A 25,550-nucleotide genomic window follows, 5' to 3' on the forward strand; every position below is an offset into this window, starting at 1 on the left:
ATAAATGAAATATATCTGTAAAACTAATGGCTTAAATTGATTTTGGTTTTCCATGTACAGTAAGATATTTTCATTTTTTAAAAATAACACAACTGATCAAAATCTGTTCCAAGGTGCCTGAATACATGTTGACTTCTAAAACAATCTTAGCAAAAGGACAATTCTGTAAAACATGTTTTAAATCTCAGTACTTAATTTCTCTGTAAGAATGTTTTTAAGGAAAAACAACTTAGTTTGGCCCTATTAAAGGCTGGCATTCATTTTGGAATGCAGTTGTATAAATATTTATACTTATGCTAATATAAACTAAACCACCAAACGTGATCTTCAAATCCAATTTTAGAAAAAAATAACTTGTAAGCATTTGAGTATGAAATTCTCTTCACACTGGTTGAAAAAGAAAATTTTATAACTTCTATTCCTCATCGTGCACTTGCAAATTTGCAGAATTAAATTATTTACAAGTCTTCCTGAATTAAATGCAGTAGAGGGATCAACTAGATAAAGTGTTGGAAAGGAACTGTGCTTACCTCTCTAGTCACAAAGCATTCAATTGGGTACGTTAAAATGACAGTAACTCCATAACAGAACCTTCCAAATGTTACCAGGTCATCGTTTCTGCAATAGTTTTCGAATAAGTCTCCTAGAGAATAATATAAAATAGATTTATTTCAACTGAATATTTGAGATAAACACCTAACAAATCAGATAATGGGTATTTATCATGTAAGTCAAGCTGCAGAAACTTCATTTAATCAACGGAACAGACTGCCAAGTCTAAATATAGCGTGTTTGCATTCGATAACTCTATAATTATTGACTGATATTAAAACTAGTACCTGTGCCAACTTGAAGATGATTTTATAACTAGTAGTTTTTCCCTTACTCTCATTGTTTGTTTTTAGTAGATGTGCCTTAAATTTGTATCAACATCTGAAAAATACTTTTACCCATTGTCTTCTGACACCTGAATCAACTCCCTAAATTCTTGTACACTGGTTTTATAAACTTGCTTCTGGTCTTTGTTTCTGGTAAATAAGTGACTTCGTTATTAAAAAAAAAAAAGTATGTTAAAATAAACAAATTTCCTTTGAAATGTTATTCTTAGATCAAGGGCAATCCTGAAAGGAAGAGTAGACCAGTACATCTGGGGAGCTGAATTTCCTGTAGACCATGCTATAGGGTTCAATCACAAACCCCCTGTCACAGCAAGAATTTACCTTTCATGGTATCGGATCAACCTTGGTGTAAGAGCACTGATTTAAAAGTGTGGAAATATGGTTATTTCTGAGGAAAAGCATTATATTTAATTAGTTCCACACTAAACAATGGACCATGTACACCTTGAACCAATTCTTTTTTTTAAATTTTTTTAATGTTTATATATTTTGAGAGAGACAGAGAGAGACAGAGAGAGAGAGACAGACAGCATGCACACGGGGGAGGGGCAGAAAGGGAGACACAGACGGAGCTGTCAGCACAGAGCCCAACACGGGGCTTGAACTCACGAACCGTGAGATGGTGACCTGAGCGGAAGTTGGACGCTTTAGCTGACTGAACCACCCAGGCGCCCCGGACCAATTCCTATTTCGACACTGTTTTTTCTCAGACATCTATGAAGAAATGGAGGGATCTAACGAGGGCCCAGAAGTCATGGCGGCAAAAAGCTTCCCAGAACTGAAACAAACAATATTTGGGCCTGTTCATTTCCTAAATATAACATGCTTACATTTTAAAATTTTGGTCACGTTTTCCAATTAGACTGAACAGGATATCAGATCAAAGTCACACACCACCATACTGTTTAAAAAGAAAACAAAACTGTATTTCTGTCCTTTTTTTTTTTTTCTTTAAAAAGCTAAATGACTTGGCTCTGCCAAGACTCTAATGATTCTTCTCCCCTCCTCCTGTCAATTAGAACAAATGCACATTCCTGTCTAGTGTCCCTTAGGGCAGAAGGGATTAAACCACAGAGCAGTCGTGGCAGAGGCCTGTTTCAAGGTTGACTGAAAAGGTTCCACCATTCTGAGAAAGAGGACTAAAAGTCCCTGTTCACTAATCTTCTCTACAAAATGGGCCCTGCCCCTTTTCAAAAGTGCCTAGAACGTCAAGAGCAACCTGCAGTCCTTAGTGCCTCACAAGCTGAAATTTATCTACTAAGAGGGAAAAGAAAGGAAGCACGCAGCGTGCACAGATAAGACCAGATTTGCCTAAAATGAAACAGCCTGAAGGAACAGTGTCAGCTTATTCCAGCTTGAGTCTAAGTGTATTTTCGGGAATTATAGCTAGGTTAAAAAAACACAAAAACCCAAACCCAAACCAACCTGTCAGCATTGTTATATAAAGATTTAATTATATCTAAGCAATTACCACTGATAACAACATTAGGAAGGTGTGACTAAGATAAAGGATTTATGTCTTACAGAGAAGGCATTTAAAAACCAAGGTTTTGTACAGACTGGAGCCTACAGGCCATTCACCTTGGCAAATGATACAGCAACAGTGATATATGGCAATGTTCTGAAACACAATTTTTATCAGGATGTTCACGATCACTTTGTTACTGCACTCTAATGGCATATGCCTGTATTATATTTTTGATGGCACTGGAATTATACTAACCACTTTGTTTTGAAGGCATTTTTACTTTTTTTCATTATTTGAAAAATGCCCGCCTATCATCATAGTCACCAGTAACCTCTATTTGAAACAATGACCACTCACTCAAGACTACCTAGTGTCATCTGACAACTAAGGGAAGAGGGTCTGGAGGATAAGAGACAGCTTTTAATGGGTCACACTTGACCAAAAATGGGGTAGACAGCAAGAGAGAATGGAAAGAAAATTGGACTGGGAGTCAGGAAACTTGTTTTCTACTTTGTCACCATCCAGCTTGGGCAAGTTCCTTCACCTCTTTGTGTTCTAAGCAGGGGGTAAAACTAGTTATTCCACTTACCTTCATAGGGTTGTTTCAAGGTCAAATGAGATAATAGACCTGCAAAAGCTGTGACATGTTTGAATCACAGCATTTAGCGGGCTGTCAGATTGCCCTGGATATTACACTACACGGAGGGGTGAATGCACAGGTCAAAGGAAGCAGGAGAGAGCCATTCGGGTGTTGGGCCTGGGTGAACAGGGAAAAGAGAAGTAAATTCAGTGTGGAGTGGTGCCCTGAGGGAGGAGGGAAGGAGGGGAGGGGCTGGTTTTGTGTGAAAGATGATGTTCTGTGTTTAAGGTAAGAACAGGACAACTAAATAGGTAGGTCCTGCAGGCAAGAGACTGGAAATGAAAGGATAGGTCTGGACTAGAGTTTAAAACAAGGGCAATCTCCAGAGAATTTGTTCAGAGAAAAGAAGGCAACTTGCCTGAGCCCGTTAATGGAGGGGGTGGGTGGGGGGAGAAGGGGAAAGAAGGTAGGAAAAAGCAGAGAGCAATCACTCCGGGAGTAAAAAAAATATGAACAGAGTGAATGATGATATGATGGTGCTCCTTCTCCTATGGGAGAAAAGACAGGATGTTCAGAACCGTTAAGTGACTCGCAGAGGTGCAGGAGAATCAGAACCAAGAAGATTATTCATTTTGAAGAGCAGAAAGATACTGATATTTCTGAAAGTGAAGCTGCAGGGGGTAGTGGGGAGGGAAGCCAGAATTCAAGTGCTTTTAAATGAAAGCATGGAAGAAGAGAGAGAATGAACTACAGAACTAAGCTTAGCATAAAAGGGAGAGAATCACAAAACAGAAGCAGTAGAGGCAGGAAGGTTGAGGAGAGAATGGGCAGAAGAGATTAGTGATACTTCAGAGTAGAACATTAGGTATAATTGTACCCAAAATGAGAAGTGACGGAACCACTCCATGTGAATAGCAAATTATGATGAGACTGAATCTCTCATTTTACCTTGGGTGTAGCCAGTAAATGTCAAGTATCCACATGTAGAAAAGAGAATACTGATCAATACAGAAGCCAAGGTGGAGATGTGGATGATGCGGGACCACTTAGCTACTGTGGGATCTTCCAAAGAACCATAAACTAAGAAGCAGTTATGGTGGCAAATAAATGCTGCAAAACAAAACAAACAAAACAAAATGAGCGTCATTAAAACAAACACTAAGGTTCTCTTTTTCTTCTGAAAATTCGGAGATGTATATGATTTTGGAATGCTACTGAAGTTCAAATACATTAATTTACTAGCTATGTCAGAAAATAACTTTCTAACGGCTTTAGGAATGAGAAATTTCACTCACATTAGGCTTATGTAGTCTCTTCATGTCACTCTTGATATAAACCAGGCCTATCCAACTTTTCTCTCCTATTTTCCATTTCCTACTGGCCTTCCAGTTTTACGGGAAATCTAAACAACACTATATTTCCAGTCCATGGCTTCTTTTCCAATCTGGGATATAACAGAGTAGCTTTAGACATCTGGCCAATTTGTAATACTTTGTGTGCAAGGTTTTGAAGGAGCACATAACAACACTTGCTCGATTTTCAAGTTAAGAAACAAGATGACTTTAATGAGTTGTCTGCATGAGGAAGAGACTTGTCCAAATTAAATCAAACTTTAGTGATGAGTGAGAAAAGTTTGAGCCTAATTTTATGTTGGCACAAACTAGATCATATGCTGCTAATAGGAAGTCTAAAACTTAGGACATCTGCTCTCCAGACACAAATACAAAACTTTTTTTTCATTATACAGAAGCCTCCATATTGAGAAAGGGCCTTTGAAACCATATACTCACCAAACGACATAACACCAACAGCCTGAATGGCGTTGGGCTTTGCAAATACCCAGGCATCTTCTGTTTTTGGTCTAGAAGATAAATCAGGTATTTAATGAATGATCAAACAAACACAAGCCTAAGCATATCAGAGAACACAAAATGCTGTCACAATAAAAGCTGAGTCAGAAATTAATAAGGGGCTCCCATTAATCTTCCTTAATTGTGAATAATTTCTCAGGAACATGAATGTAATGGTAACCTTGGTCCTCTAAAATGCATGTCAAATGCTTGAAAAGACTGTTTGTACATACATAAAATATCCACTGACTACTTAATTTTGTGACTTTATTTAGTCATCAACTTAACAAGATACATTGGTTACGCACTCATCATTTAAGATACTCACTGAGGGAAATACAAAAATGCATAATGCAATGTTCTTCCTCAGTTAATGAATACTTCCCTTCATTCCCCTTTAACTCATTCTCCAGGCTCATCCTACCCAAGGGAAATCCATAGTTGGCAGTACAGTTTACTCAAGAAGGTGGACATGAATTAATATTAATTGAGGATGTACTTAACTGTATTCTGGGAGCTATCCTATGATATCTCAATCTTCATAATAACACTCAAGAGTTACTGTCACCATTTAATACATTAGGAAAGTTAAGCTCTGGGTGGTGGTGTAACTTGTCAAGCTTCCACAGATAGTAAGTGAAGAAGTTGAGATTTGCTGCCCATCCCTTTCATACTGAACTGTCAGTGGCCTCAAATTCTTACCTGTGGAAGTACTTCTCAAAGATGTTTTGGAATATATGAACTTTAAATTGCCCTATTCCTTAGCGTAATTAAAATATTTGTCAGTCTGTCTATTGGTAGAGATTGGTCTCCTGGTTAACATATCCCCGAATAATGGTGAAGAGCCTAGGTTCCAAGGTCAGATAGCTGGTATTAGTCTTCTAGCCACTTCTACCTATTAGTTGGGTGACCCTAGGCAAGTTATTAACCTTTCTGCATTTCAGCTTTGATATCTATAAAATGTGGGTAATAATAGTAGTAACTACTCCATTGAATGATTGTGTGAACTAAATGAGATAAAATATGTAAGTCTTCTGGAAGAGAGCCTTACATATAATAAGTGTTCAATAAGTGGTCACTAATATTATCAGCTTATTATTATTGTAATTCATTGTCATTTAATAAAATGTAGGGAAATGTTAAAAGATGTCCAGCTTCCCTGAAAAAGGAAAGGCTTGAGTGAAACCCAAAACAATACACTAGGACAGAAGAGGGGAAAAGAGGAAGGAGGGTCGTAGAAAGCATAAAGGCAATAGCTGTACACCCACCTAATTCATAAATTTGTTATTCATTCTCTGCATAAAATAGGCACACAAAAAAAGTCTCATTTGCTTTGTCAAAGTTAGTGGGATTTCTGCATTATATCGATTTCCCCCCATATTTGAAATGAGCAGTTACACAAAAGAACTAGCTAGCCTACAAGGGAGGCCTCAGGCTGTTACATGGCTTGCCGTGATTCCCAGTTTTTTGAGTGGGAGCTGCTGCCACCTGCTGCCTCCACTGTTCTTACTGCAGTGAACATCGACTGGGAACAGAGTACCTGTCAAATTCCAACGTTAACATGGAAAAATACATAGTTTGTCCATGGTCTTTAAAAAACGATGTAGAAAAGCAGCACTAAAAATTACAGAAACTTGGGGGTGCCTGGGTGGCTCAGTTGGTTAAGCGTCCGACTTCAATTCAGGTCATGATCTCGTGGCTCGTGAGTTGGAGTCGGGCTCTGTGCCGACAGCTTGGAGCCTGGAGCCTGCTTCGGATTCTGGGTCTCCCTCTCTCTGCCCCTTCCCTGCTCATGCTCTGTCTCTCTATCTCTCTCAAAAATACATAAGCATTAAAAATTTTTAAAACCAACAAAAATTACAGAAACTTGGAAGATTTTAAACTTTTTAATAGGTTTTAAAATATCTACTTTCTCTTGCTGTATTTGCACATGGATAATACAACTCATTTTTCCCTTCAGTACAGATTATGGTACTGTTCTACTTTTTATTTCTTTTATTGGTAATAAAAAGGTAGGAGTTTGATTTTCATTCTTCTTCCTCCACTTAAGTTTTTAAAATCTTTCCTGGTCCATATGTTTCATTGAATATATTCTTAGATAAGATGGAGTGTGAAACAGTACAAAGAGATAATTTTGATTTTTTTGTATTCAGCTTAGTGATGTTGATTTCATAAGATGAAAAATACCAAAAAAAAGATGTTACTGATAGAATGCATGTGTGTCCAAATCTAGATAAAGAGAAAGAAAGAGGCATTAAATATAGCTTTCCAATCTTTTATAAAAGAGCCTGAAATTAGTTCCAGAATCAACCAGCTATAGACACATGTACGTGCAAGTGAGAGGCATGGAGAGGGAGAGAAAGTTTCTCAGTATATTTTGAGATTTCTGAAAACTTGATACCCATTGTGATTGAGAAAATGAAGTTATAAACTGTTCTGATTTTAGACTAGAGATGCTGAAATACAAAATGAAATATTATCAAATGTAACAAGCAATGTATAAGAAAAAATCCTGAGTAGGCAGAGTTTTTCAAATAAATGCAAGGGTTGTTCAATAACAAAAATCTATTAATGTAATTCATCTCATCAACAGATTAATGGAAGAAGAAAGCTTATGAGCATTTCAGAATCTGTAGAAAAGCCTACAATCCAGTATTTCATTTGAAAAATATGCTAAGCAAACTATTAATAAAATAGAACCTCCTTAACCTGATAGGAATACCTACCAAAATCTATAGCAAATAACACACTTAAAAGTGAAAATTTAGAAATATTATAATTAAAGGTGAAAACCAAGTAAAGATCTTTACTATCACTGCCTCTGGACTATATTCCTAGAATTTCTAGCTAATGCAATAAAACAAGAAGTCATAAGATATGTAATCATTGGAAACGGATAAATTATTTGTACCCAGTAGAATTGTGTACACAGAAAACTCAGGGGAATTTACTGACAACCTGTTGAAATTAATAAGAGTATTCAGCAAGGTCACTGCATATAGGCTTGATACACGAAAATCAATAGGGTTGATGTACATAAATAAGCAAGTAAAACATTTTTTTTTTAATTTTTTTTTCAACGTTTATTTATTTTTGGGACAGAGAGAGACAGAGCATGAACGGGGGAGGGGCAGAGAGAGGGAGACACAGAATCGGAAACAGGCTCCAGGCTCTGAGCCATCAGCCCAGAGCCCGACGCGGGGCTGGAACTCACGGACCGCGAGATCGTGACCTGGCTGAAGTCGGACGCTTAACCGACTGCGCCACCCAGGCGCCCCAGTAAAACATTTTTTGAAAGGCAGTGTCAATAAAAACACTACATATTTTAGAAGATATGCATAACCTTAATGGCATGACATAATTTTAAGGAAAGATACAAATCAGTGGAGAGATGTACTGTATCCATATATACGAATAAGAGGACTCAATATCATGTAGATGTCAGTTCTCCCCCAAATTAATATTTAAATTTAAAGAATAAAATATGATATTCAAGGAGGAAATAATTTTTTAAAAAACCCATAAAAGCAACGTAAAGATTGGTAAACATGAGAATGTTTGTATAATAAAATAATCCATATACAAAGTTAAAATATAAAGATAAGCTAAACACTTGGAAACAAGATTTGTTGTGTATATAAGACATTCCAATAAGCAATGAACAACAGTCAATTGACAGAAAAGAAAATGAGAATAATTATGCTACAAGTTGCTCACTTTCCTTAATAATCAAAGAAACTCAAATAAAATCCATACAAACAGGCATTTCACACTTAATTCAACCATAGAAATGTTGATAAATTGCTGGGAAAGGACAACTTGCAATTATTATGGAGAGAACTGTAAATTGTAAAACACTTTGGAGAAGAGTTTGATAATATCTAGTAAAGCTGAAGGCACTCAAAACTTGTGAGCAAACAATTACATTTCTACATATATGACCTAGGCTAGGAAAGTGCACACATGCACACACACAAAAATATGGATAAGGATGTTCACTACTACGTTGTTTATATTACCCAAACTTTGGAAACTCTCTCAATTTCAAGCAATAAAATTGATAAATAAATCCATAACTAAAATATGACATAAACAAAATTGTGTGCTATAAGAACAATGAAAAAGACTCACTCAGTACTAACTGTATCAAAATGGAAATATATGAAAAATAATACTGAAGGAAAAATCATGAATTATAGAAGAGAATGTGCAATATTTTTACCATAGTGGTTATTTAAAAAAAAAATTTTTTTTAACGTTTATTTATTTTTGAGACAGAGAGAGACAGAGCATGAATGGGGGAGGGTCAGAGAGAGGGAGACACAGAATCTGAAACAGGCTCCAGGCTCTGAGCTGTCAGCACAGAGCCCGACATGGGGCTCGAACTCACGGACCGCGAGGTCATGACCTGAGCCGAAGTCAGATGCTTAACCGACTGAGCCACCCAGGAGCCCCTACCATAGTGGTTATTTATATATATATTTTACAAACATACTAATCAATACTAGATATTATTGTCAATACATAAATGCATAGTAAAGTATAAAAGCATAAACAGGAATGATTTAAACCAACTTAAGAATAATAGCTATCTCTAGAGAAAGAGAAATGAATTGACTTTTAAATATGATAGCCTATTGCTGGCAAATATTGGCAATAAATATAGAAAATTATTTCAAAAGAATCCAGCCCAATTTCCTGCTTCCCAAACTTTGTATGATTATACAATATTTACTGCATAAAACCTTTCTGGATCTGAACCTAATTTTTAACCATAAATTTCCACAAATATTCTACAACTGAAACTACATTCTTCCTGTTTTCCAGTCACTCATTCAATTCATTCAATTTTCAACAAGTATTTATTGGCCGCTACCTAGGTAGCAATTACTTTTTTAAATTGCTGGGGATCGTGCAGAAAAAAAAAAAAAAAGATGAAAGAAGTCATCTTGGTCTATATTCTATATCACAATTTAGAACAGCACTATATAATAGTGCTTTCCATGATGACAGAAATGTTCTGTATCGGTGCTGTCCAATATGGTTACTACTAACCACATGTGGCTATTGAGACTTTGAAATTATGGCTAGTATGACAGAGGAATTAGTTTTCAATTTATTTAATTTTATGTAATTTAAATGAATAGCTACATGTGGCTAGTTGCTACTATATTGGGCAATACAGATCTAGAAGGAGTCATATTGATAACTTTTGTTCAGAGACGTAATTATTTTCTAATTTCTAAAAGAATTAAAGAAATTACCCAAAGAGGTTTAATTTTTTTTCCTATAGTGTAGCTTACGTTGTAAATTTCAGCTATTATTTACCACTTGAATTTTCTGAAAGGCAAGTAGAAGAATGGAAGAATTGAATATAACAATAAACAGAAAGAGTACTTTTTTTTAACATATAAAGAATCATGGATATCAGAGAGTCTTCAAAATAAAGCAAAAAGCAAAAGCAAAAAAAAAAAACCAACAAACAAATTAAAATTGTTATCATGAATACAGACATGGCAGAAAAGATATAGTATATTGTAGTCATGCTGAAATACTATGAAATATGAATCAATGAAGTGAAATTTAATTTGTTATTACAAAATGATTACAGGATTCCTTTTTTTATTAAAATTTTTTTAAATCTTTATTTATTTCTGAGAGAGAGAATGAGAGAGAGAGAGAGACAGAGCATGAGCAGGGGAGGGGCAGAGAGAGAGGGAGACACAGAATCCGAAACAGGCTCCAGGCTCTGAGCTGTCAGCACAGAGCCCAACACGGGGCTTGAACTCGTGAACTGCTAGATCATGACCTGAGCCAAAGTTGGATGCCCAGCCAACTGAGCCACCCAGGCGCCCCTCCTTTTTCTTTCTTGAATTTTAAAGTATAATTCACAATAAATTACCTGTCAACTGGGAATGGCTTTCAAATGATCATTCAAATTCAAACATATTAATTAACATACAACTCTTCTAAAATATTTATTTTGTACAAAAGGAGGCAAGTCTTCTTCTGAAGAAATCCCCAAATAAGAACTACTCCCCAGTTGTCTTTGGTTTAGATTCTTCTATTGCTACTGTTGAAGTTTATTTCCCTGAGGAACTGAAACCAACTGCATTCACTGGTGTGTGTCTAGAGTTTGCAATGGAAGCCAATAGTTCTGAAATTAGTCCACCGAGGTCGATAGCGTCTCTTCAGTAAGTGTTATTGTTACCTGCTGATGAATGGACTAGCTTTTTACCTCTATTTGGCTCCTACCTGCTTCTTTTATTTACTGTGATTATTTTCTGGCTACAGACCAAACTGTGGTTAATACTAATAAAGGACAACTAAAACAACAATGAACTTAATTTCCTCTATGAAGGACAACCTTACTCACAGCTGAGAAAAACCATATGGAATACAGAAAGCTGTAATGGAAAAAAATACGGGCTTTGAGGTCAGACAAACCTGGATTTAAATTTTAGCATTATGATATACTAGCAGACTGCCTTAGGGCAGATTACTTAATGACACTGGTCACAATTTTGTCTGCACATTATTAATAATTCTCCACATTATTATTATTAATAATAATTCTCCACATTATTAATAATTCTATTTACATATCTGGCACAGGGTTAAATAAGAAAATGAATGAGTGTGTTATATAGTGGACAATCAGTATTGGATAAGACCTCCTTCCCACTCTTTCTCCCTTTCCTTGTGTTATCATTAAAGTAACAATGCATGTCTTAGTCTGGCTGTAAGAACCTGCAAATACATGAAATGCAATCTTCATCATAGTATTCATAATTCCTTCAAGGAATAAAGGGACCTTGAGGAGGTTGAGCTATTTTATTTAAAATAAATGAATGATTAATCTTGAGAATAGACACATATGCTACCAAATAGGCAGCCATTTGGTTGATAATGATGAAAAAGATGAAAAGGCTCATTTATGCTTTGGATATTCACAGTAAATATTCAGTATTCTATCCCATATACTGATTTTCTGCACAACTGCATCTGTCAAACTGGTGCACCTTCCAGCTGCCTAAGGCCATTTTAGACAATCTCAGGGTACGTGGGGCTGCTCACCTTACTCCAGGGTTTATATCTTAGTGCAGCCATCAGTCTCCCCAGCTGAGCTGGGGCTCTGTGTTGATATGATAAATTTTGCTACAGTGGTGTGGAGACTACCACCAATGGAAGATAATTAAACGTTTGAATCAAAGAGGGCATTCATTAAACCTGAAGATATGTGACATCTAAGATGAGTAGAGAGGCAAACTGCCTGATTATTTAATTACTGGATAATATCTTAGACTAATCGCTTAAAAGAAGAAAAAAACAGTTAAAAATTAACCTTTTGCATTTTAAAGCTTCTATCTACACATACATGCACGCATGAACACATCCACAAATTAAGGGTTATTCTTACTATTTTTTTGTTATTTCAATTTCAAATTATAGAAAGGGTTTATTCTGTCCATATTACTAAAAGTTCTTCCTTTTGTATTTTACCACAAAGATTATAAAAGAATATAGTTATATTTTGTCATTGGCATTGAGAAAATAGAAGTACAGTGACATTTAAGTTTATTTCTTGAACACTTACCACTACCTTCTTAGAGACAGTCAGAGGCTACCTACCTGAACAGGAAACTTAAGAGTTTCACTTTGTGGAATTACTTGGGGGACTTGCATTTTGTTTTAATAAGGTGAAATGGCCTTACACGTATTATAAACTCTTGAGGCATGTGTGTGTGTGTGTGTGTGTGTGTGTGTGTGTGTGTGTGTGTAATAGTTTTTGGAAGCAATAGGAAATAGATCTCTCACAATTTTTACCATATTGAATACACAGTAACTTTTGCTGAATGCATAAATGACAGACAGAAATAATCAATTCCCAATTTTGGGTGCTAGAGAAATACCCAGTAAAACAAGATAAAATCCTAGTCATTGTTTTTCACAGCTATCTCTTCCCAAAGCTATAAGTTAATTGCCAATACATACGATAGTTGTTCTTTCTTTTATTTCCTAGTCTCTTGATCAGGAACAGCATAATAGCAGCTGTAAACTAAGAGATAGGGAAGGGGATTAGATAATCCAGTAACTGGATACATTTTGAGATGGGACTTTCTAACCATCCCCTACCTGTACACCTGTATGGTAAGGTCTACTCCCTTCAAGGCATAGTTGCAAGCCCCACAAAAAAGGAAATATACCTTCTTTCTCTCCTCAGACCTTATGAAAATGATATTAAAGGAATTTAAAATGGGAATAAATTCATGGGGGAGGGGATAATGGAAAAGAGACATCAGTGGAGAAGACATTTTGAGAACAAGAAAGCAGATGCTTACGTGGTTAGCTGCTGAGAATGGAAGAAGTAACAACCACAGAGAGAGAGAGCTAATGATAAAAAAGAGCTGATTCCTTTTGCAAAACTTGTGTGTGTGTAAGACTCAGAGACAACAGAAAGCTATGTGGGATGCCCTGGAAAATGGAGAAAATAAAGAAAAATGAAAGATATGAGATCCTGGATATAAGGCATCTAACACAAAAAAGAGGATGACAGTGGGGCTGCAAACAGAAATCAATCCATTCAGAAAGGAGCAACGGGGTGGAAGGCTAGAAGGCTCTGAGTGGGAGGTCTCCAGGAAAAAATAAATAAATAAATCGGTAGATTATCTAACATGTTTGAGCATTTGAGGAAAGAGCAACAAAATGATCAAAATCAAAAGCTAAACTAGGACAAAATATTTGCAAAAGACACATCTCATGAAATACTGTTATCCAAAACACACAAAGAACACTTAAAACTCAAGAACACAAACAATCCAATTAAAAATGGGCCATAGAGCTTAACAGACCCCTCACCAAAGAATACATACAGATGGTAAATAAGTATATGAAAAGATGCACCACATCATATATCATCAAGGAAATGCAAATTAAAACGATAACGAGACACCACAACACACTCACCAGAATGGCCAAAATCCAGAACACTGACAACCCCAAATGCTGGTGAGGATGTGGAGCAACATGGACTCGTTCATTGCTGGAGGGAATGCAAAATCACGCAGCCACTTTGGAAGACAGTTTGATGGCTTCTTACAAAACTAACATACTCGAAATATACAACCCAACCATTGAGTTATGTGTTATTTACCCAAAGGATTTGAAAACTTCTGTTCATACAAAACCTGCACACGATGTTTGTACCAGCTTTGTTCATAACTGCCACAACTTGAAAGCAACCAAGATGTCCTTCAGTAGGTGAGCAGATAAATTGTGGAACATCCAAACAATAGAGTATTACTCAGTACTAAAAAGAAATGAGCTACCAACCCATGAAAAGGCATGGAAAAATCCAAAATGCATATTGGTAAGTGAAAGAAGCCAATCTGAAAAGGGTATACACATATTGTATGATTCTATATTTCATTATGGAAAAGGCAAAACTATGGAGACAAAAAAGATCAGTGGTTGGTTGGTGTTGGAAGGTTAGGGGAAGGGGTGAATAGGTGGAGCACAGAGGATTTTGGGGGCAGTGAAAATACTCTGCGTGATAATACGATGGGTACATGAGACTATACATTTGTGCAAATCCACAGAATGAACAACACCAAAAGTGAACTCTGATAGAAACTATAGGCCTTGATGATTATGATGTACTAATCTGGCTCCATCAATTGTAACCAATGTACTACTCTGATGGGGGGTGTGGACAAAGGGAGAGGCCACACATGTGTGTGGTTAGTGGGTATATAGAAAATCTCTGTACCTTCTTCTTAACTTTGCTGTGAACCTAAAACTGCCTCAAAAAACTCAAAGTCTTACCAAAAGAAAAAAAAAAAAGCTAACTTGGACGTCCAGCTAAATCTGGTTAGAAACACAATCAAAAGCAAGTATTAATTCTGGGGGAAAAAAGTATACAAGAATAGAAATATAACTAATTTTGAACATGGTGTTATATCTCCATGTATTAGGATATGGTCAAAAGGAAAGATAATTTGAGAGAGATAAATCTTCATCTACTATATAGGCAAAGAGTGAGAATCCAGAAATTACAGTTACAAGCACATTATGCAGAGGTAAAGATGTAAATGTCAAAAGATACAGATGAAATAGAAAAGGATTTGGTAAAAGCTTTCTCTATTTCATTAAAAGCCATTTGTAATATTTGATTTTGTAAAAATATATGAATGTATTCTTTTGAGAAAAAATAAAACCAAATAACAGCAGTACTGGGAAGAAGCAGGATCCTATAAAATGTCTTACAAAGTTTCAAATGGATCATGGCAACATAATGGAGGCTTACCATCAGGTTCAGAGGATTCAAGACATAATGCTTCAAGTGTTTTAATATATTTTTTTATTAACACAAATAGAGACTGGCTTATGGCAATTTGCAACCTTGGTACAGCAAATTACTTTCAAAACAATGACAGCTTCTCTTATTCCGAAAAAAGAAAAAAAAAATCCAGTCGGATGCTTAATTATATTCTTTTTAGAAACGTTTTGTATGTGTGGAGGGGGATGGGAGTGGGGAGGTTCAGGGACATAAATTCACTTTGCAACATCATTTCCGTTTGGATTCTTGGATTCAGACATTTCATCCTATTTTGAAAGGCAAGCTCCACCTTACCTTCACAACAGCTAAGCATTTATAAGGCAAAGCAGCAGAAAGCCGGTCCTATCCAATGTATCTCTAGTCTTCACAGACTTATGAAAACAAGCTTCAAGGGGATTGCTTCTGATCCTGAGCACATCACACCTCTGATCGAGAGGATCAAACATGATACCTCTCTGTGGTACCTGCCCAAACTCTTTTCGGCTACACATAGGCATACAATCATACAATCTCGGCAGAGCCTGCTTTTCTGTTAAGAGATCCTTACATATTAACCTTGTCAGCCAGACACATCTGAGAGTTAAGTGCTCTGGCAGGCACACAAACAAAGGCTTCACATTTCCTGTCACACCACAAGCTATTAATGATATAGGCAGGTCTGCCCATTTCCCTAGCTTGGGCATCAGCTGACAGCTCTCTGCCACCTCCTTGCTCCCAGCTCACATTTCTTCTGATTCTCTTCTGTAAACAATTGTGGTCTATGTGAACACACAAAGCTGTTCAGGAAAGTTCTTGGGAATCACTGTAAACATCAAAGCTGATCCTTTTTTAAAAAAACAGATTTTACACCAAGCTGATCTTGAACTAAAATTTACATAAAACATTATGCTGATTTTTTTTTGCCAAAATATAATTTTTATTTTTTATATGAATTATATGAAAGTTTGCACAATGTGGTACCATTAAGATCACAAATACTGCTTGTTTTCCATGTGGGACACCAATCACTTTTGATTCTTATTCTATTACCTACTTATTTCTTCTTTCCCACTATTGGCTCCAATTCCTCTGTGAACTTTTTACAAGTTGGTGTTAACTGTTTTTGTGAGTTGGGACTGAAAGGGCAGAGAGTGGGTGGGAGGGGACAGACTGAACTTTTGGGTAAAATGAAAACTTGTTAGTATTATGAGTGTTGTCTGGGTTCTCTACTTTGTTTTTCATGAAATGTTTTTAAATTAAAACATAACGTGGGTTTATATTAAAATAAATGTAATTTCAGATGTGAGCTCCAGATAATTGTTTCCAGTGGGTTCCACTTGGGTTACGCCATTCTTCACCTTACACATTGTTCCTGTACAATCTTTGCCATACCAGACTCTCCCTAAACTCAACTTGCATTTCCAAAACACTGAATGACTTCTACTCCTTCATTTTCTTCCCCATTCCAAGAGCTACTCAAAATCAAGATATTAAAATATTAAACGTTTACTGTGATTTTCCCAGACCTGCTTCCTCTCTGAGTTAACAGCTTAAAAGAAGCAAGCAACCTTCCTTTTGGTGGTGAGTTCTAGGCCATCTAACAGTCCGGTTGTCCAAGCTGGACACTCTGACATCAATCTCCTCTTCTTCCTCTTCTTCACTTCTACCAGCCTTTTTGTCTTTTGCCTGGATGCTTGCTATAGATAGACTCCTTCCGAGTCTTTGTACCTCTATCTATACGCACCTCTGCTGTAAGATTAATCCATTGATAGGGAGACTTGCTGCAGTTGCTCTCCTGCTGAAGAACCTCCAGTGCCCCATCAGCTAAACAACAAATTCAAATTTCTTAACACTACACATGAAGCTTTCCTTCCATGTTGGTCTCTGCCAGCCTGTCTATGGTCATTTATTTGCATAGCCTAGTCAAACTCTCAGCTCAGAATCACCAAAGTCTAGTTACTTCCTAAACACAGAGGGCTACGTAGGTGGTGGAGATGGGAGAATGGGGGTCAGTGGATTAGGAAAGCACCATCTTCAGTAATTTTTCAAATGAGGTAACATGAGGTTACCTTAAGGATCTCTTAAGGTAACATGGAGACATGGCTGTTGTTAAAACTGTGATAAAATATATATTTGAGGAATGATTTAAAGCAACATAGAGTTTTGGGGAAAATTCTCAAGGGCAGCACTTTATTTTCCTTTGATAGTTCCCAGACCAGTGGCAGTATCCCCTGAACTGCTTCTGCCATTCTACACATCACATGTTAAAGACATCACATGTCTGGGCCTCACACACTTCGGCCAATAGTAGCTTCCAACCTCTCCCCATTTTCCTTTTTGACCCAACTAACATTAGTACATTTTTTTTTCAAGCAGGAGATCATATATTCTCTTATCTTGAAATATTATTACCTGCCTGCCCAGGTTGGGCTAAGGGCCCTGTCTCTGTTTCTAAGCTCTTTCCCATAATTCTACTGATCATTATATTGAAATTATCTTTCAAATGTCTGTTCTTGCCATCCATAAACTATAGGTATTTAAGGTCAGGGACTGTCCTTTCTTCATCTTTATAGCCTGAACACCTAGAAGAGAGACTGACATTAGCTAGACTTTTCATAAATGCTTGTCGACTGGAAGAACAGACTACTCTATTTTTGCCCTTTGTTTGTGAATCACACCGCATGCCAGTCTGGCTTCTCACTGGAAATAACAGACAGGTGAAAAACTCACTATGGCAGCCATTTAAAAAAATAATTGATGATGAGTAGAATACATTCTTAACACCCAGTAGCCTAAGCGGTTCCTCCAGCTCTGCTAGCACAGTGACTGGATGAATCTTTCCTGAGAATACATTGTCTTGCAGCTGTTTTTTCCTATTTTCATGTAGACTCAAGTCAAACGATGGATCTACTTGTTGCTTCATGTGAGCAATCTGTCTGGCAAAATGTACCAGTTCTAACACTGCTGCAGAACTTGGAATCAAATGGTATTTTAGTAAATCAGTTAGCTAATTTTGCTGGCATGGAAGTAGGCTTAAGAAATTTTTCTTTGACAGGGAATGTTTTTGCATGAAATTTTTATTGTCTCATGATAATTTTTACTGGCTCATTACTTCAAAATTATAGTTAATCTCCAAATTGAAGCAATTAAAAGCAGAAGGCACAAAGTTTCATTCATTTATTCCACTAATCATTCAACACTCTTTTGCTGCAATTCTAATTCTGTGTTAGGTTCTGTGCTGAGTCATGGGTATATGATGTGAAAAGAGCTAATGCAATCCTGTTCTCATGGAGCTTGCAATTGTGGGAAAGGGAAAAAATACACAAGAAAACATAAAATATGAATAAAGATAATTTAACATATAGTGTGATTATTTCATTCCTATGCACGGATCCCTTCTTACTTTCCATGGAGAAACTTCTAAATATAACCAACTAAAATATTCATGTTCTGAACATACCTTTGTCTACCAAACTTTCAGATAATAATCTCATCTCTGAAAAAATATGGGCATGCACATACAAATGCCCTTCTCTGGTCTTCAGAATGTATCCATATTTTACTCTCCATACTTGACCTTATTGTTTCAAGAGGAAGAAGCATCCCAGTTCCTCATCAGGGATTACTCTATATTTTAAATTCCAACTTTTCAAGATCTCCCGGGGGCCTTGGTTCCATTTTTTGGCTCGACCTGTAACATGCTCAATATCTCCCATTGTAAAAACAAAAATGTATCTGTTAGAGTTCTTCCTGTCTCAAGCTACTGTTTTGCCATGTTACTTTCATTCATTGATGCTCTTAAAAAACAAAAAGAGGTGGGTATGTATTTGCCCAATTCACTTCCCTACCATTCACTTGCATCTTACTTTTCTCTAACCTGATGTCCACTAATATCATTTGACTGACGTTCCTAATGGTTACCAGTAACCTCCTGTCACCTGAGGTGGACATCCGTAGCTTGTATCATACAGTGGCTATTCCCTCTTCTCCTGGCATCATTGCCTTGACTTCTTTTGGGACCACTTTTTCCTCTACTCTCAATCCATGTGCTTTAGTGGGAGTGACCCTATCCTTAGCATTAAGGGTAGGCATGTAACAAACACGAGCAAGTTAGCACAGGCTATGATGATAGAGTTTGGGATCATCACCAGTCCCCATTAGAGGCAATCAGAACTAACAGTGGAAGTAAGGTTGGAGGTAACCTAAAAGAGAAACCTCATTCTCTTTTCATGGACTGGGACTTGAATGGATGTAGGCTGGTTCTGCTACTGCCATCTTGTCACAATGAGGAAACAGCCTTTCAGAAACTGGAGCCAAAACAGGAAGCAAAGCCAAGAAGTGGGAAAAGAGAAACTGTGTCTGATTTCATTGATTAAACTGCTAAATACAACACAAACAGGGAATACCTTTGAACTTTGTAGTTATGTGAGACAATAAATTCTCTTTTGCTTCAAGCAGTTAGGATTCTGTGGTTGCTGTCATTTGCAACAAAAAAGGATAATAATTTAGTCATAAAAAATCGATGGCTCGTATTTGACAGAACTAATCATTGCCTTTTTCAAAAATGCACTATTCCTCTGTCTTTACCCATTTTTTCTTATCCTTCCTTTAATCCCCTCCAGGTCCTCTTTATGTATAGCATCAAATTGTAGAATTTTAGGATCAGAATGGATAAGGGGCAAAGAAACTAATACATATTAAGATCCTTGAGGAAGGCACATTTCATATGCATAAAAGCCTGTTGAAAGTATGGACACACTCTTTGGAATTATGTTTGGAACACCACACTAATGATTAAACTGCTATAAAAGAGATGTTATATGAAGAGAAAATAGTTGTAAATTTGGACTGCATGCTATCATTTCCATTCTGAATGTAAACAATAGAATATTAATGAGGCACAGAATGAAGGTTTTCCTAGTGATAATGCCTCCAATGGTAGTTTGAAAAAAAAAAAAAGGAAGAACTGTCATTGCATTTTGATACTAGCACACTTTCTAGAAAGCAATTAAATTGCCTTGCCACCTCAGTTTTTAGAAAGCAAAAGGTTGGAAAATGCAATAAAAATGAACATTATTTCCAAAGAGAACTGAAAGTCATTGGACTATAAGATATTTGAAATCATATCAAAAAGCAGAATTTATAGCCTTATGAGTTATGAAAAAGGAAATTGAATCATGTGTTTTATTTTTAAAACACAACGACTAAAAAGGTGTTTCCATAGTAACAAGGTCAATACCAGTAGCCATTACAGACCTTCCTCTTTGCTGATAGTGGGTTTAAAGATCTTTTCCAAATACCATTTTAAAAGCCCTATGAAAAAGTACAGCTTTTCTGATCATTCCTCTGAACCAAAAATGAGGAAAAACACACATGGAGTATTGAGTTTCTCATGTTTTATGGATTATAAGCATTTATGGTTGTCATATTTTCAGAAAGAAGCCTGCCTGACTAGCTATTATGCCAGCCCTCGAACATGGGATTTGATTAGCCTGATTATAAATCTGGACAAACAGAAGTTGTTTGCAGTAGTATTCAAACAGAAATAAAAGGCAGCACAATATTAGAAAAAAATACTTTTTTAACATCTAAATATTGAAAGAGTTAAGTAAATAATCCCTGTTATTAGAAAAATTGCAAAGGCTCAGATGAAGCATGATATCACCACTAGAGGAAGGTTAGAAAGATACAGACCACATTTTGTTTACAACAGAAATAAATAGCTCTTTGGCCATAAAATCAATTCATTTAGCGCCACCAGGAAATGGCCTCTCCTTCCTCTTTCCTTTGTATCAAGATACACTTGCCCATATGACAGTCATTTGTGCTGCCTTATCTTCCCCAATAACTGCGAGCCCCTTGAGAGTAGAGATATTTTCTCTTTGTATTCACAATAGTATCTCACATACGTTTTGCATTTAAAAAGTAACTAAAAAATAAGTAGAGAATGAATTGTGAAAAATAATGGCACAACAGTGCCTAAAATAACACAAAATCTATGGTGTATTTTTAGAAATGATACGTCAGTAAAAACGTATACTCGTGATTTAAATCTCTTTAAACCAAGAGGCTCTAGATCCTTGTTCGCGGACTCAAAACTGTTAAATAATGAATTGTTTCCTAGACCAATTCCCTCAGAGTCTCTGCAGCTGGGGTCCTGGCATCAGTATTTTTGACAGCTACTTGGGTAAACCTAAAGTGATGCTAGAGTTGAAAATCATTGCTTTAAACTGCCCGCTGGGGCTCATTTAATGATTAATTTATTTACCTCCAACTTTTAGCTACTTGTTTTTTTCCCCTCAATATTGCCTCATAGTAATGTATTTGCCAAATCTATAAGACCTTTTTTTTTTTTTTTTTTTTTTTGAGGGAGAGAGAGACCGCACACACACAAGCGAGCAGGGGAGAGGGGCAGAGAGAGAGAATCTTAAGCAGACTCAAAGTTCAGCGCAGAGTCTGACACAGGGCTCAATCCCTGTGATCCTTGGGATCATGACCTGAGCCAAAATCAAGAGCCCAACACTCAACTGACTAAGCCATCCAGGCAACCCTATAAGGCCTTTTATTATAACATAATAATTTATTCTCTAGAGTTACTTTTTATAATGAAAGCTCCAATTAAAAAAGTTCTGTCTTACACAATTAAAAATGTTAACCAACAATTATCTATTGTATTCTGTTCAATATACTTATTAGTTTTTTGTTGCTGTAAATTCAGCTTCTGAAAAGCAGAGATGAATACAGTTCAATATAGTAGATACTAATCAATGTCAGTAGAATTTAATATATGATTTTGTGCTTTTATGCTTACCTTTCCTGGGCCTGGAATGCCTTTTACACTTTTATCTACCTGAGAAAATTCAGACTCATCTTTCAAAACACCCAGATCGTATCTTTCTTCCTCCAGGAAGCCCTTCCTGATTCAGTCAAACTATTAAGCCTTCTCTTCTTTGGCACTGCTACTGTGTTTATGCCTGTAGTTTGCACTTCTCCTACTGTACTGCCATTTCTTTTTCTTTTCTTCTTTTGTTTTTAAAATAAGTCCATTTGCACTACTTGATTGTGAACAACTTGCACCAGATGCTGACTTATGCCTCTCTGCTCTTTTACTCTCAGGGTGTGGCAAAATAGCTAGAAACAATAGGCATTCAATAAGAGTTTACTAAATGAAAGAACGAATGTCCACATTGAAGTGAACTGGGTGCATTTCAAAACCACGATTTCTGAGGACTAAATTGTGTCTCCTTCAAAAATTCATATACCTCACATGATGGTATCTGGAGATGGGGACTTTGGGAGATAATTAGGTTTAGAGGAGGTCCTGAGGGCAGGGCTTTCTTGATGGGATTAGTGTCCTTATAAAGAGCTAAGTTATTGTTGATATTAGTATGTAAATGTTTGTGAAAATCATCTCCCAAATATACAAGTTACTTTAAAATAAAGCTAAATAGTTTTTCTTTATTTGACTATGTATGTTAAAGTTTATATAATAATTTTCAAGACCTTACTGAATATGGAATTTTTATTTGTTAAGATGCACATTTGGATTTTGAAATCCACTGAAATAAATATAAAAATTTTTAAGTTTTTTAAACTTTCATCTGTCTCATGCATAAGCTAGGTGTTTTCTAGAAGAGAGATACGAGTGCCATTCAGAATTGCCTAATACTGCGTCTGTGACTTGTTGAAATCAAATAAACATCTTGATCAGTTGAAAAAAAAAAAAAAAAGAGAGATACCAGAGAGCTTGCTGTCTCTCTCCCTCTCTGCCCTGTGAGGACACAGCAGGAAAGTAGCTTTCTGCAACCAGGAAGAGATCTCTCGCCAAAACCTGACCATACTGACAGCCTCTAGAACTATGAGAAAATAAACTTCTGTTGTTTAAGAACCCCAGTCTACAGTATTTTGTTCTAGCACCCCAAGCTAATACAACTATGAACTGGGATTAAGTTATTTGATGAGAACATTAATATAAATGTTATATTAATACTTATGCTTACTTATGCTTTTTTATTTTAATCCTTTAAAAAATACATATTTTCCCAAAGGAAAGGCTATATCAAATGCAATTAGACAAGATATTTCATAATTCCTCCCAAATAAATTAGAGGCATAATTTTTGGTATTTTCCTGGTTGACTAAGAACCCAGACATCAGTACATGAAGTTGAAAATGATGTGATCTTTCAGAACAATTAATCAATAGGAAAGAATAAGTTATCTTGGGGACCTTATTATCAAAGATAGTTATTTATCAGGATTCCTTTTTTCTCCCTCACGGGTTATATTCATTAAAGACCCAGTACAGTCTTTGTACTGTGCTATAGACACTGTCTTAAGTTAATTTTATTTTGTCTTAAGACCAATTTAAGCTTGTTTCATTCCAGCATTCTCTTGGGACTCTGGATAATAAACTTCCCAACCCTTATCTGGAGAATCTATTCTATAATCAAGGCATAAAAATGGAATTGTTTGAAATAGCAGTATCCATGCTTTGTCTTGTAGATAATATTTTTAAAACTTGGGGAACCAATACTAAGTTATCATTTTATTTGGCCAAATAACATTCCAAACAAATGAATGCCACTGTCAGCAATTAACATCAGTTCACAAGTGACAAAGCATCTTCACACAAATTAATTAAAGAATATAATCTTAGTAGAGAATAAAAGGTGGTTTTCAAAGTGACTATATTTCTGTAGTGGGGAAACATCTACTATATTCCTTATTCTCATTTCGGCCTATGTTGGTGAAACTTCGTTAAGGGCAAATTTCTCTCAGATAAAAAGTTTCTGCCATTTACCATTTTTCCTCCTGAGTGCTGGACTTCATTCTTATTTCTCGCTATTCAAAACCCTTCCTTATTCTAATTCTTAGGATTGACCAGTAACATAAAAAGTAACCTCAGTTTAATCACATCAGCTTGCAGGGTCCAGATGAACAATGCCTGTCTACTTAGATGTAATTATTTTCTCTCATTTTGTCAAATACCAAGATAAATAATGCTTCCAATGCCATGATTACTTTATACTTCAGTATTTACAATATATTATATAAATATCTACTGAAGGCTGTAAATTAAAAACTAACCAAGATAGCAATAAAACTTACATGTATGGACTCAGTGAGACTACCCTTGCCATTACAATTCCAAGAATCAGAGTTGTTAAAACTGTAGAAAGAAGAGAGATCTGCAAAAGAAAATGTAAAGATGTTGTCAGTTTGGAAGAAAAATCATTGTATTGAAAATATTAGGTGTTTCTCTTTTTACTTGCATAAACACATATACAGTTTTTGTTTACACAATCCTATAGTAGTTTATTCTTATAGACTGGTGTTGATAATCTCAGGCATGTAACTTTTTATCAGATCACAGTATTACTTTTTTTCTCAAAATAGGGGACAAGTACCATATATGAGTGCTCTAATCTTGCAACAGGGCTTTAAATGTTTTTAGTGGCTTACTGTATAGAATACAAAACTGGTGATTTTCATCCATGAAAGTGAAAGGGAAGTTGTTTTCTTTTTTCTTCAGGTCCTATTTTGGTGTTGGCTTGTGCTTTTTCTCTACCTATAATTACTTCTTCTGCTTCTGTCTTTACCTTCTCCTCTCCCTTTCAACATAAGACCCTCCCCACACATACTCACTTTCACACATTTTGGGTGTCCTCTCCCTTTTCCCTTCTATTCTCTAGCTCTGTTAGTCTATTTTTCCTATTTGGCTTTGCCCTTTGGTCTGTTTCTACAGTCTTTGCTTTTTCCCCTCTCTTCTGTCACTATTTCAATGGTTAAAATATAAACCGGTCTGTGTGTATATGTGTTCTGTGCACTCAATATTAGATCTGTGTTTCTGCCCTTAATTTTTTAATGGATACGCCCATTTTAGACTTCTTTCTCTAATAAGAGAAACATAATATGAAACTGCTTTTATTTCATTTGATTGTCATTAACCTTGTTTCCTGGGTTGCTAGTTTTTAACTAGAAAGAAGGTTGTGTTATGAGTCCTCTGATCTACTGAGGAACAGGGATTTTAAATGACATTCCTCAAGTCACACAGCTAGAAGATGGCAGAGGGAGAATTCAAATGCAAGCGTCCTGACTCCAGATCAGGACTCCTAACTACTGTGCTTGCTCACTGGGAGGTTTATTTAGATATTTCAATATGAATCTTTTAAAGGGAATTTAGGGAAAATGTCCAGGTATTAATAATATGATAGAATGTTAGCTTTCTTTTCATGAATGCCCAGCCTTCTGCTCTCAGAAAATAACATTTACATCTATAACATGTGAAATGGAAAATTGTTCAGCCATTTAAAATTTTTCACAAAAAAGCTCTTGTTTATTTCTGGAAGTCTGTTGGGGAATGAAGGCAGAGTGGTCAGGATACTTTGGAATATCATCTCCACTCTCAGCTCCATCCGGAAGGACTCTGGGTA

The 25,550-nt window shown here is 36.2% G+C and overlaps 1 protein-coding gene across 3 annotated transcripts in view; it reads right to left on the reverse strand.

Annotated features, from left to right (window-relative positions):
* SLC38A11 (solute carrier family 38 member 11) overlaps window positions 1-25,550 on the reverse strand; it is a 57,675-nt gene that overhangs the window by 14,641 nt on the left and 17,484 nt on the right. For all 3 annotated transcript variants that reach the window (XM_019838195.2, XM_006935325.5, XM_045033886.1), the window contains 4 exons: window positions 24,226-24,305; window positions 4,738-4,808; window positions 3,896-4,057; window positions 531-643 (listed from right to left, as the gene is read on the reverse strand). In XM_019838195.2, coding sequence (XP_019693754.1) covers window positions 531-643; window positions 3,896-4,057; window positions 4,738-4,808; window positions 24,226-24,305 — 426 coding nt within the window. The remainder of the gene's footprint in view (window positions 1-530; window positions 644-3,895; window positions 4,058-4,737; window positions 4,809-24,225; window positions 24,306-25,550) is intronic.

Source organism: Felis catus, chromosome C1, assembly GCF_018350175.1.
Source record: "Felis catus isolate Fca126 chromosome C1, F.catus_Fca126_mat1.0, whole genome shotgun sequence".
NCBI lineage: Eukaryota > Metazoa > Chordata > Mammalia > Carnivora > Felidae > Felis > Felis catus.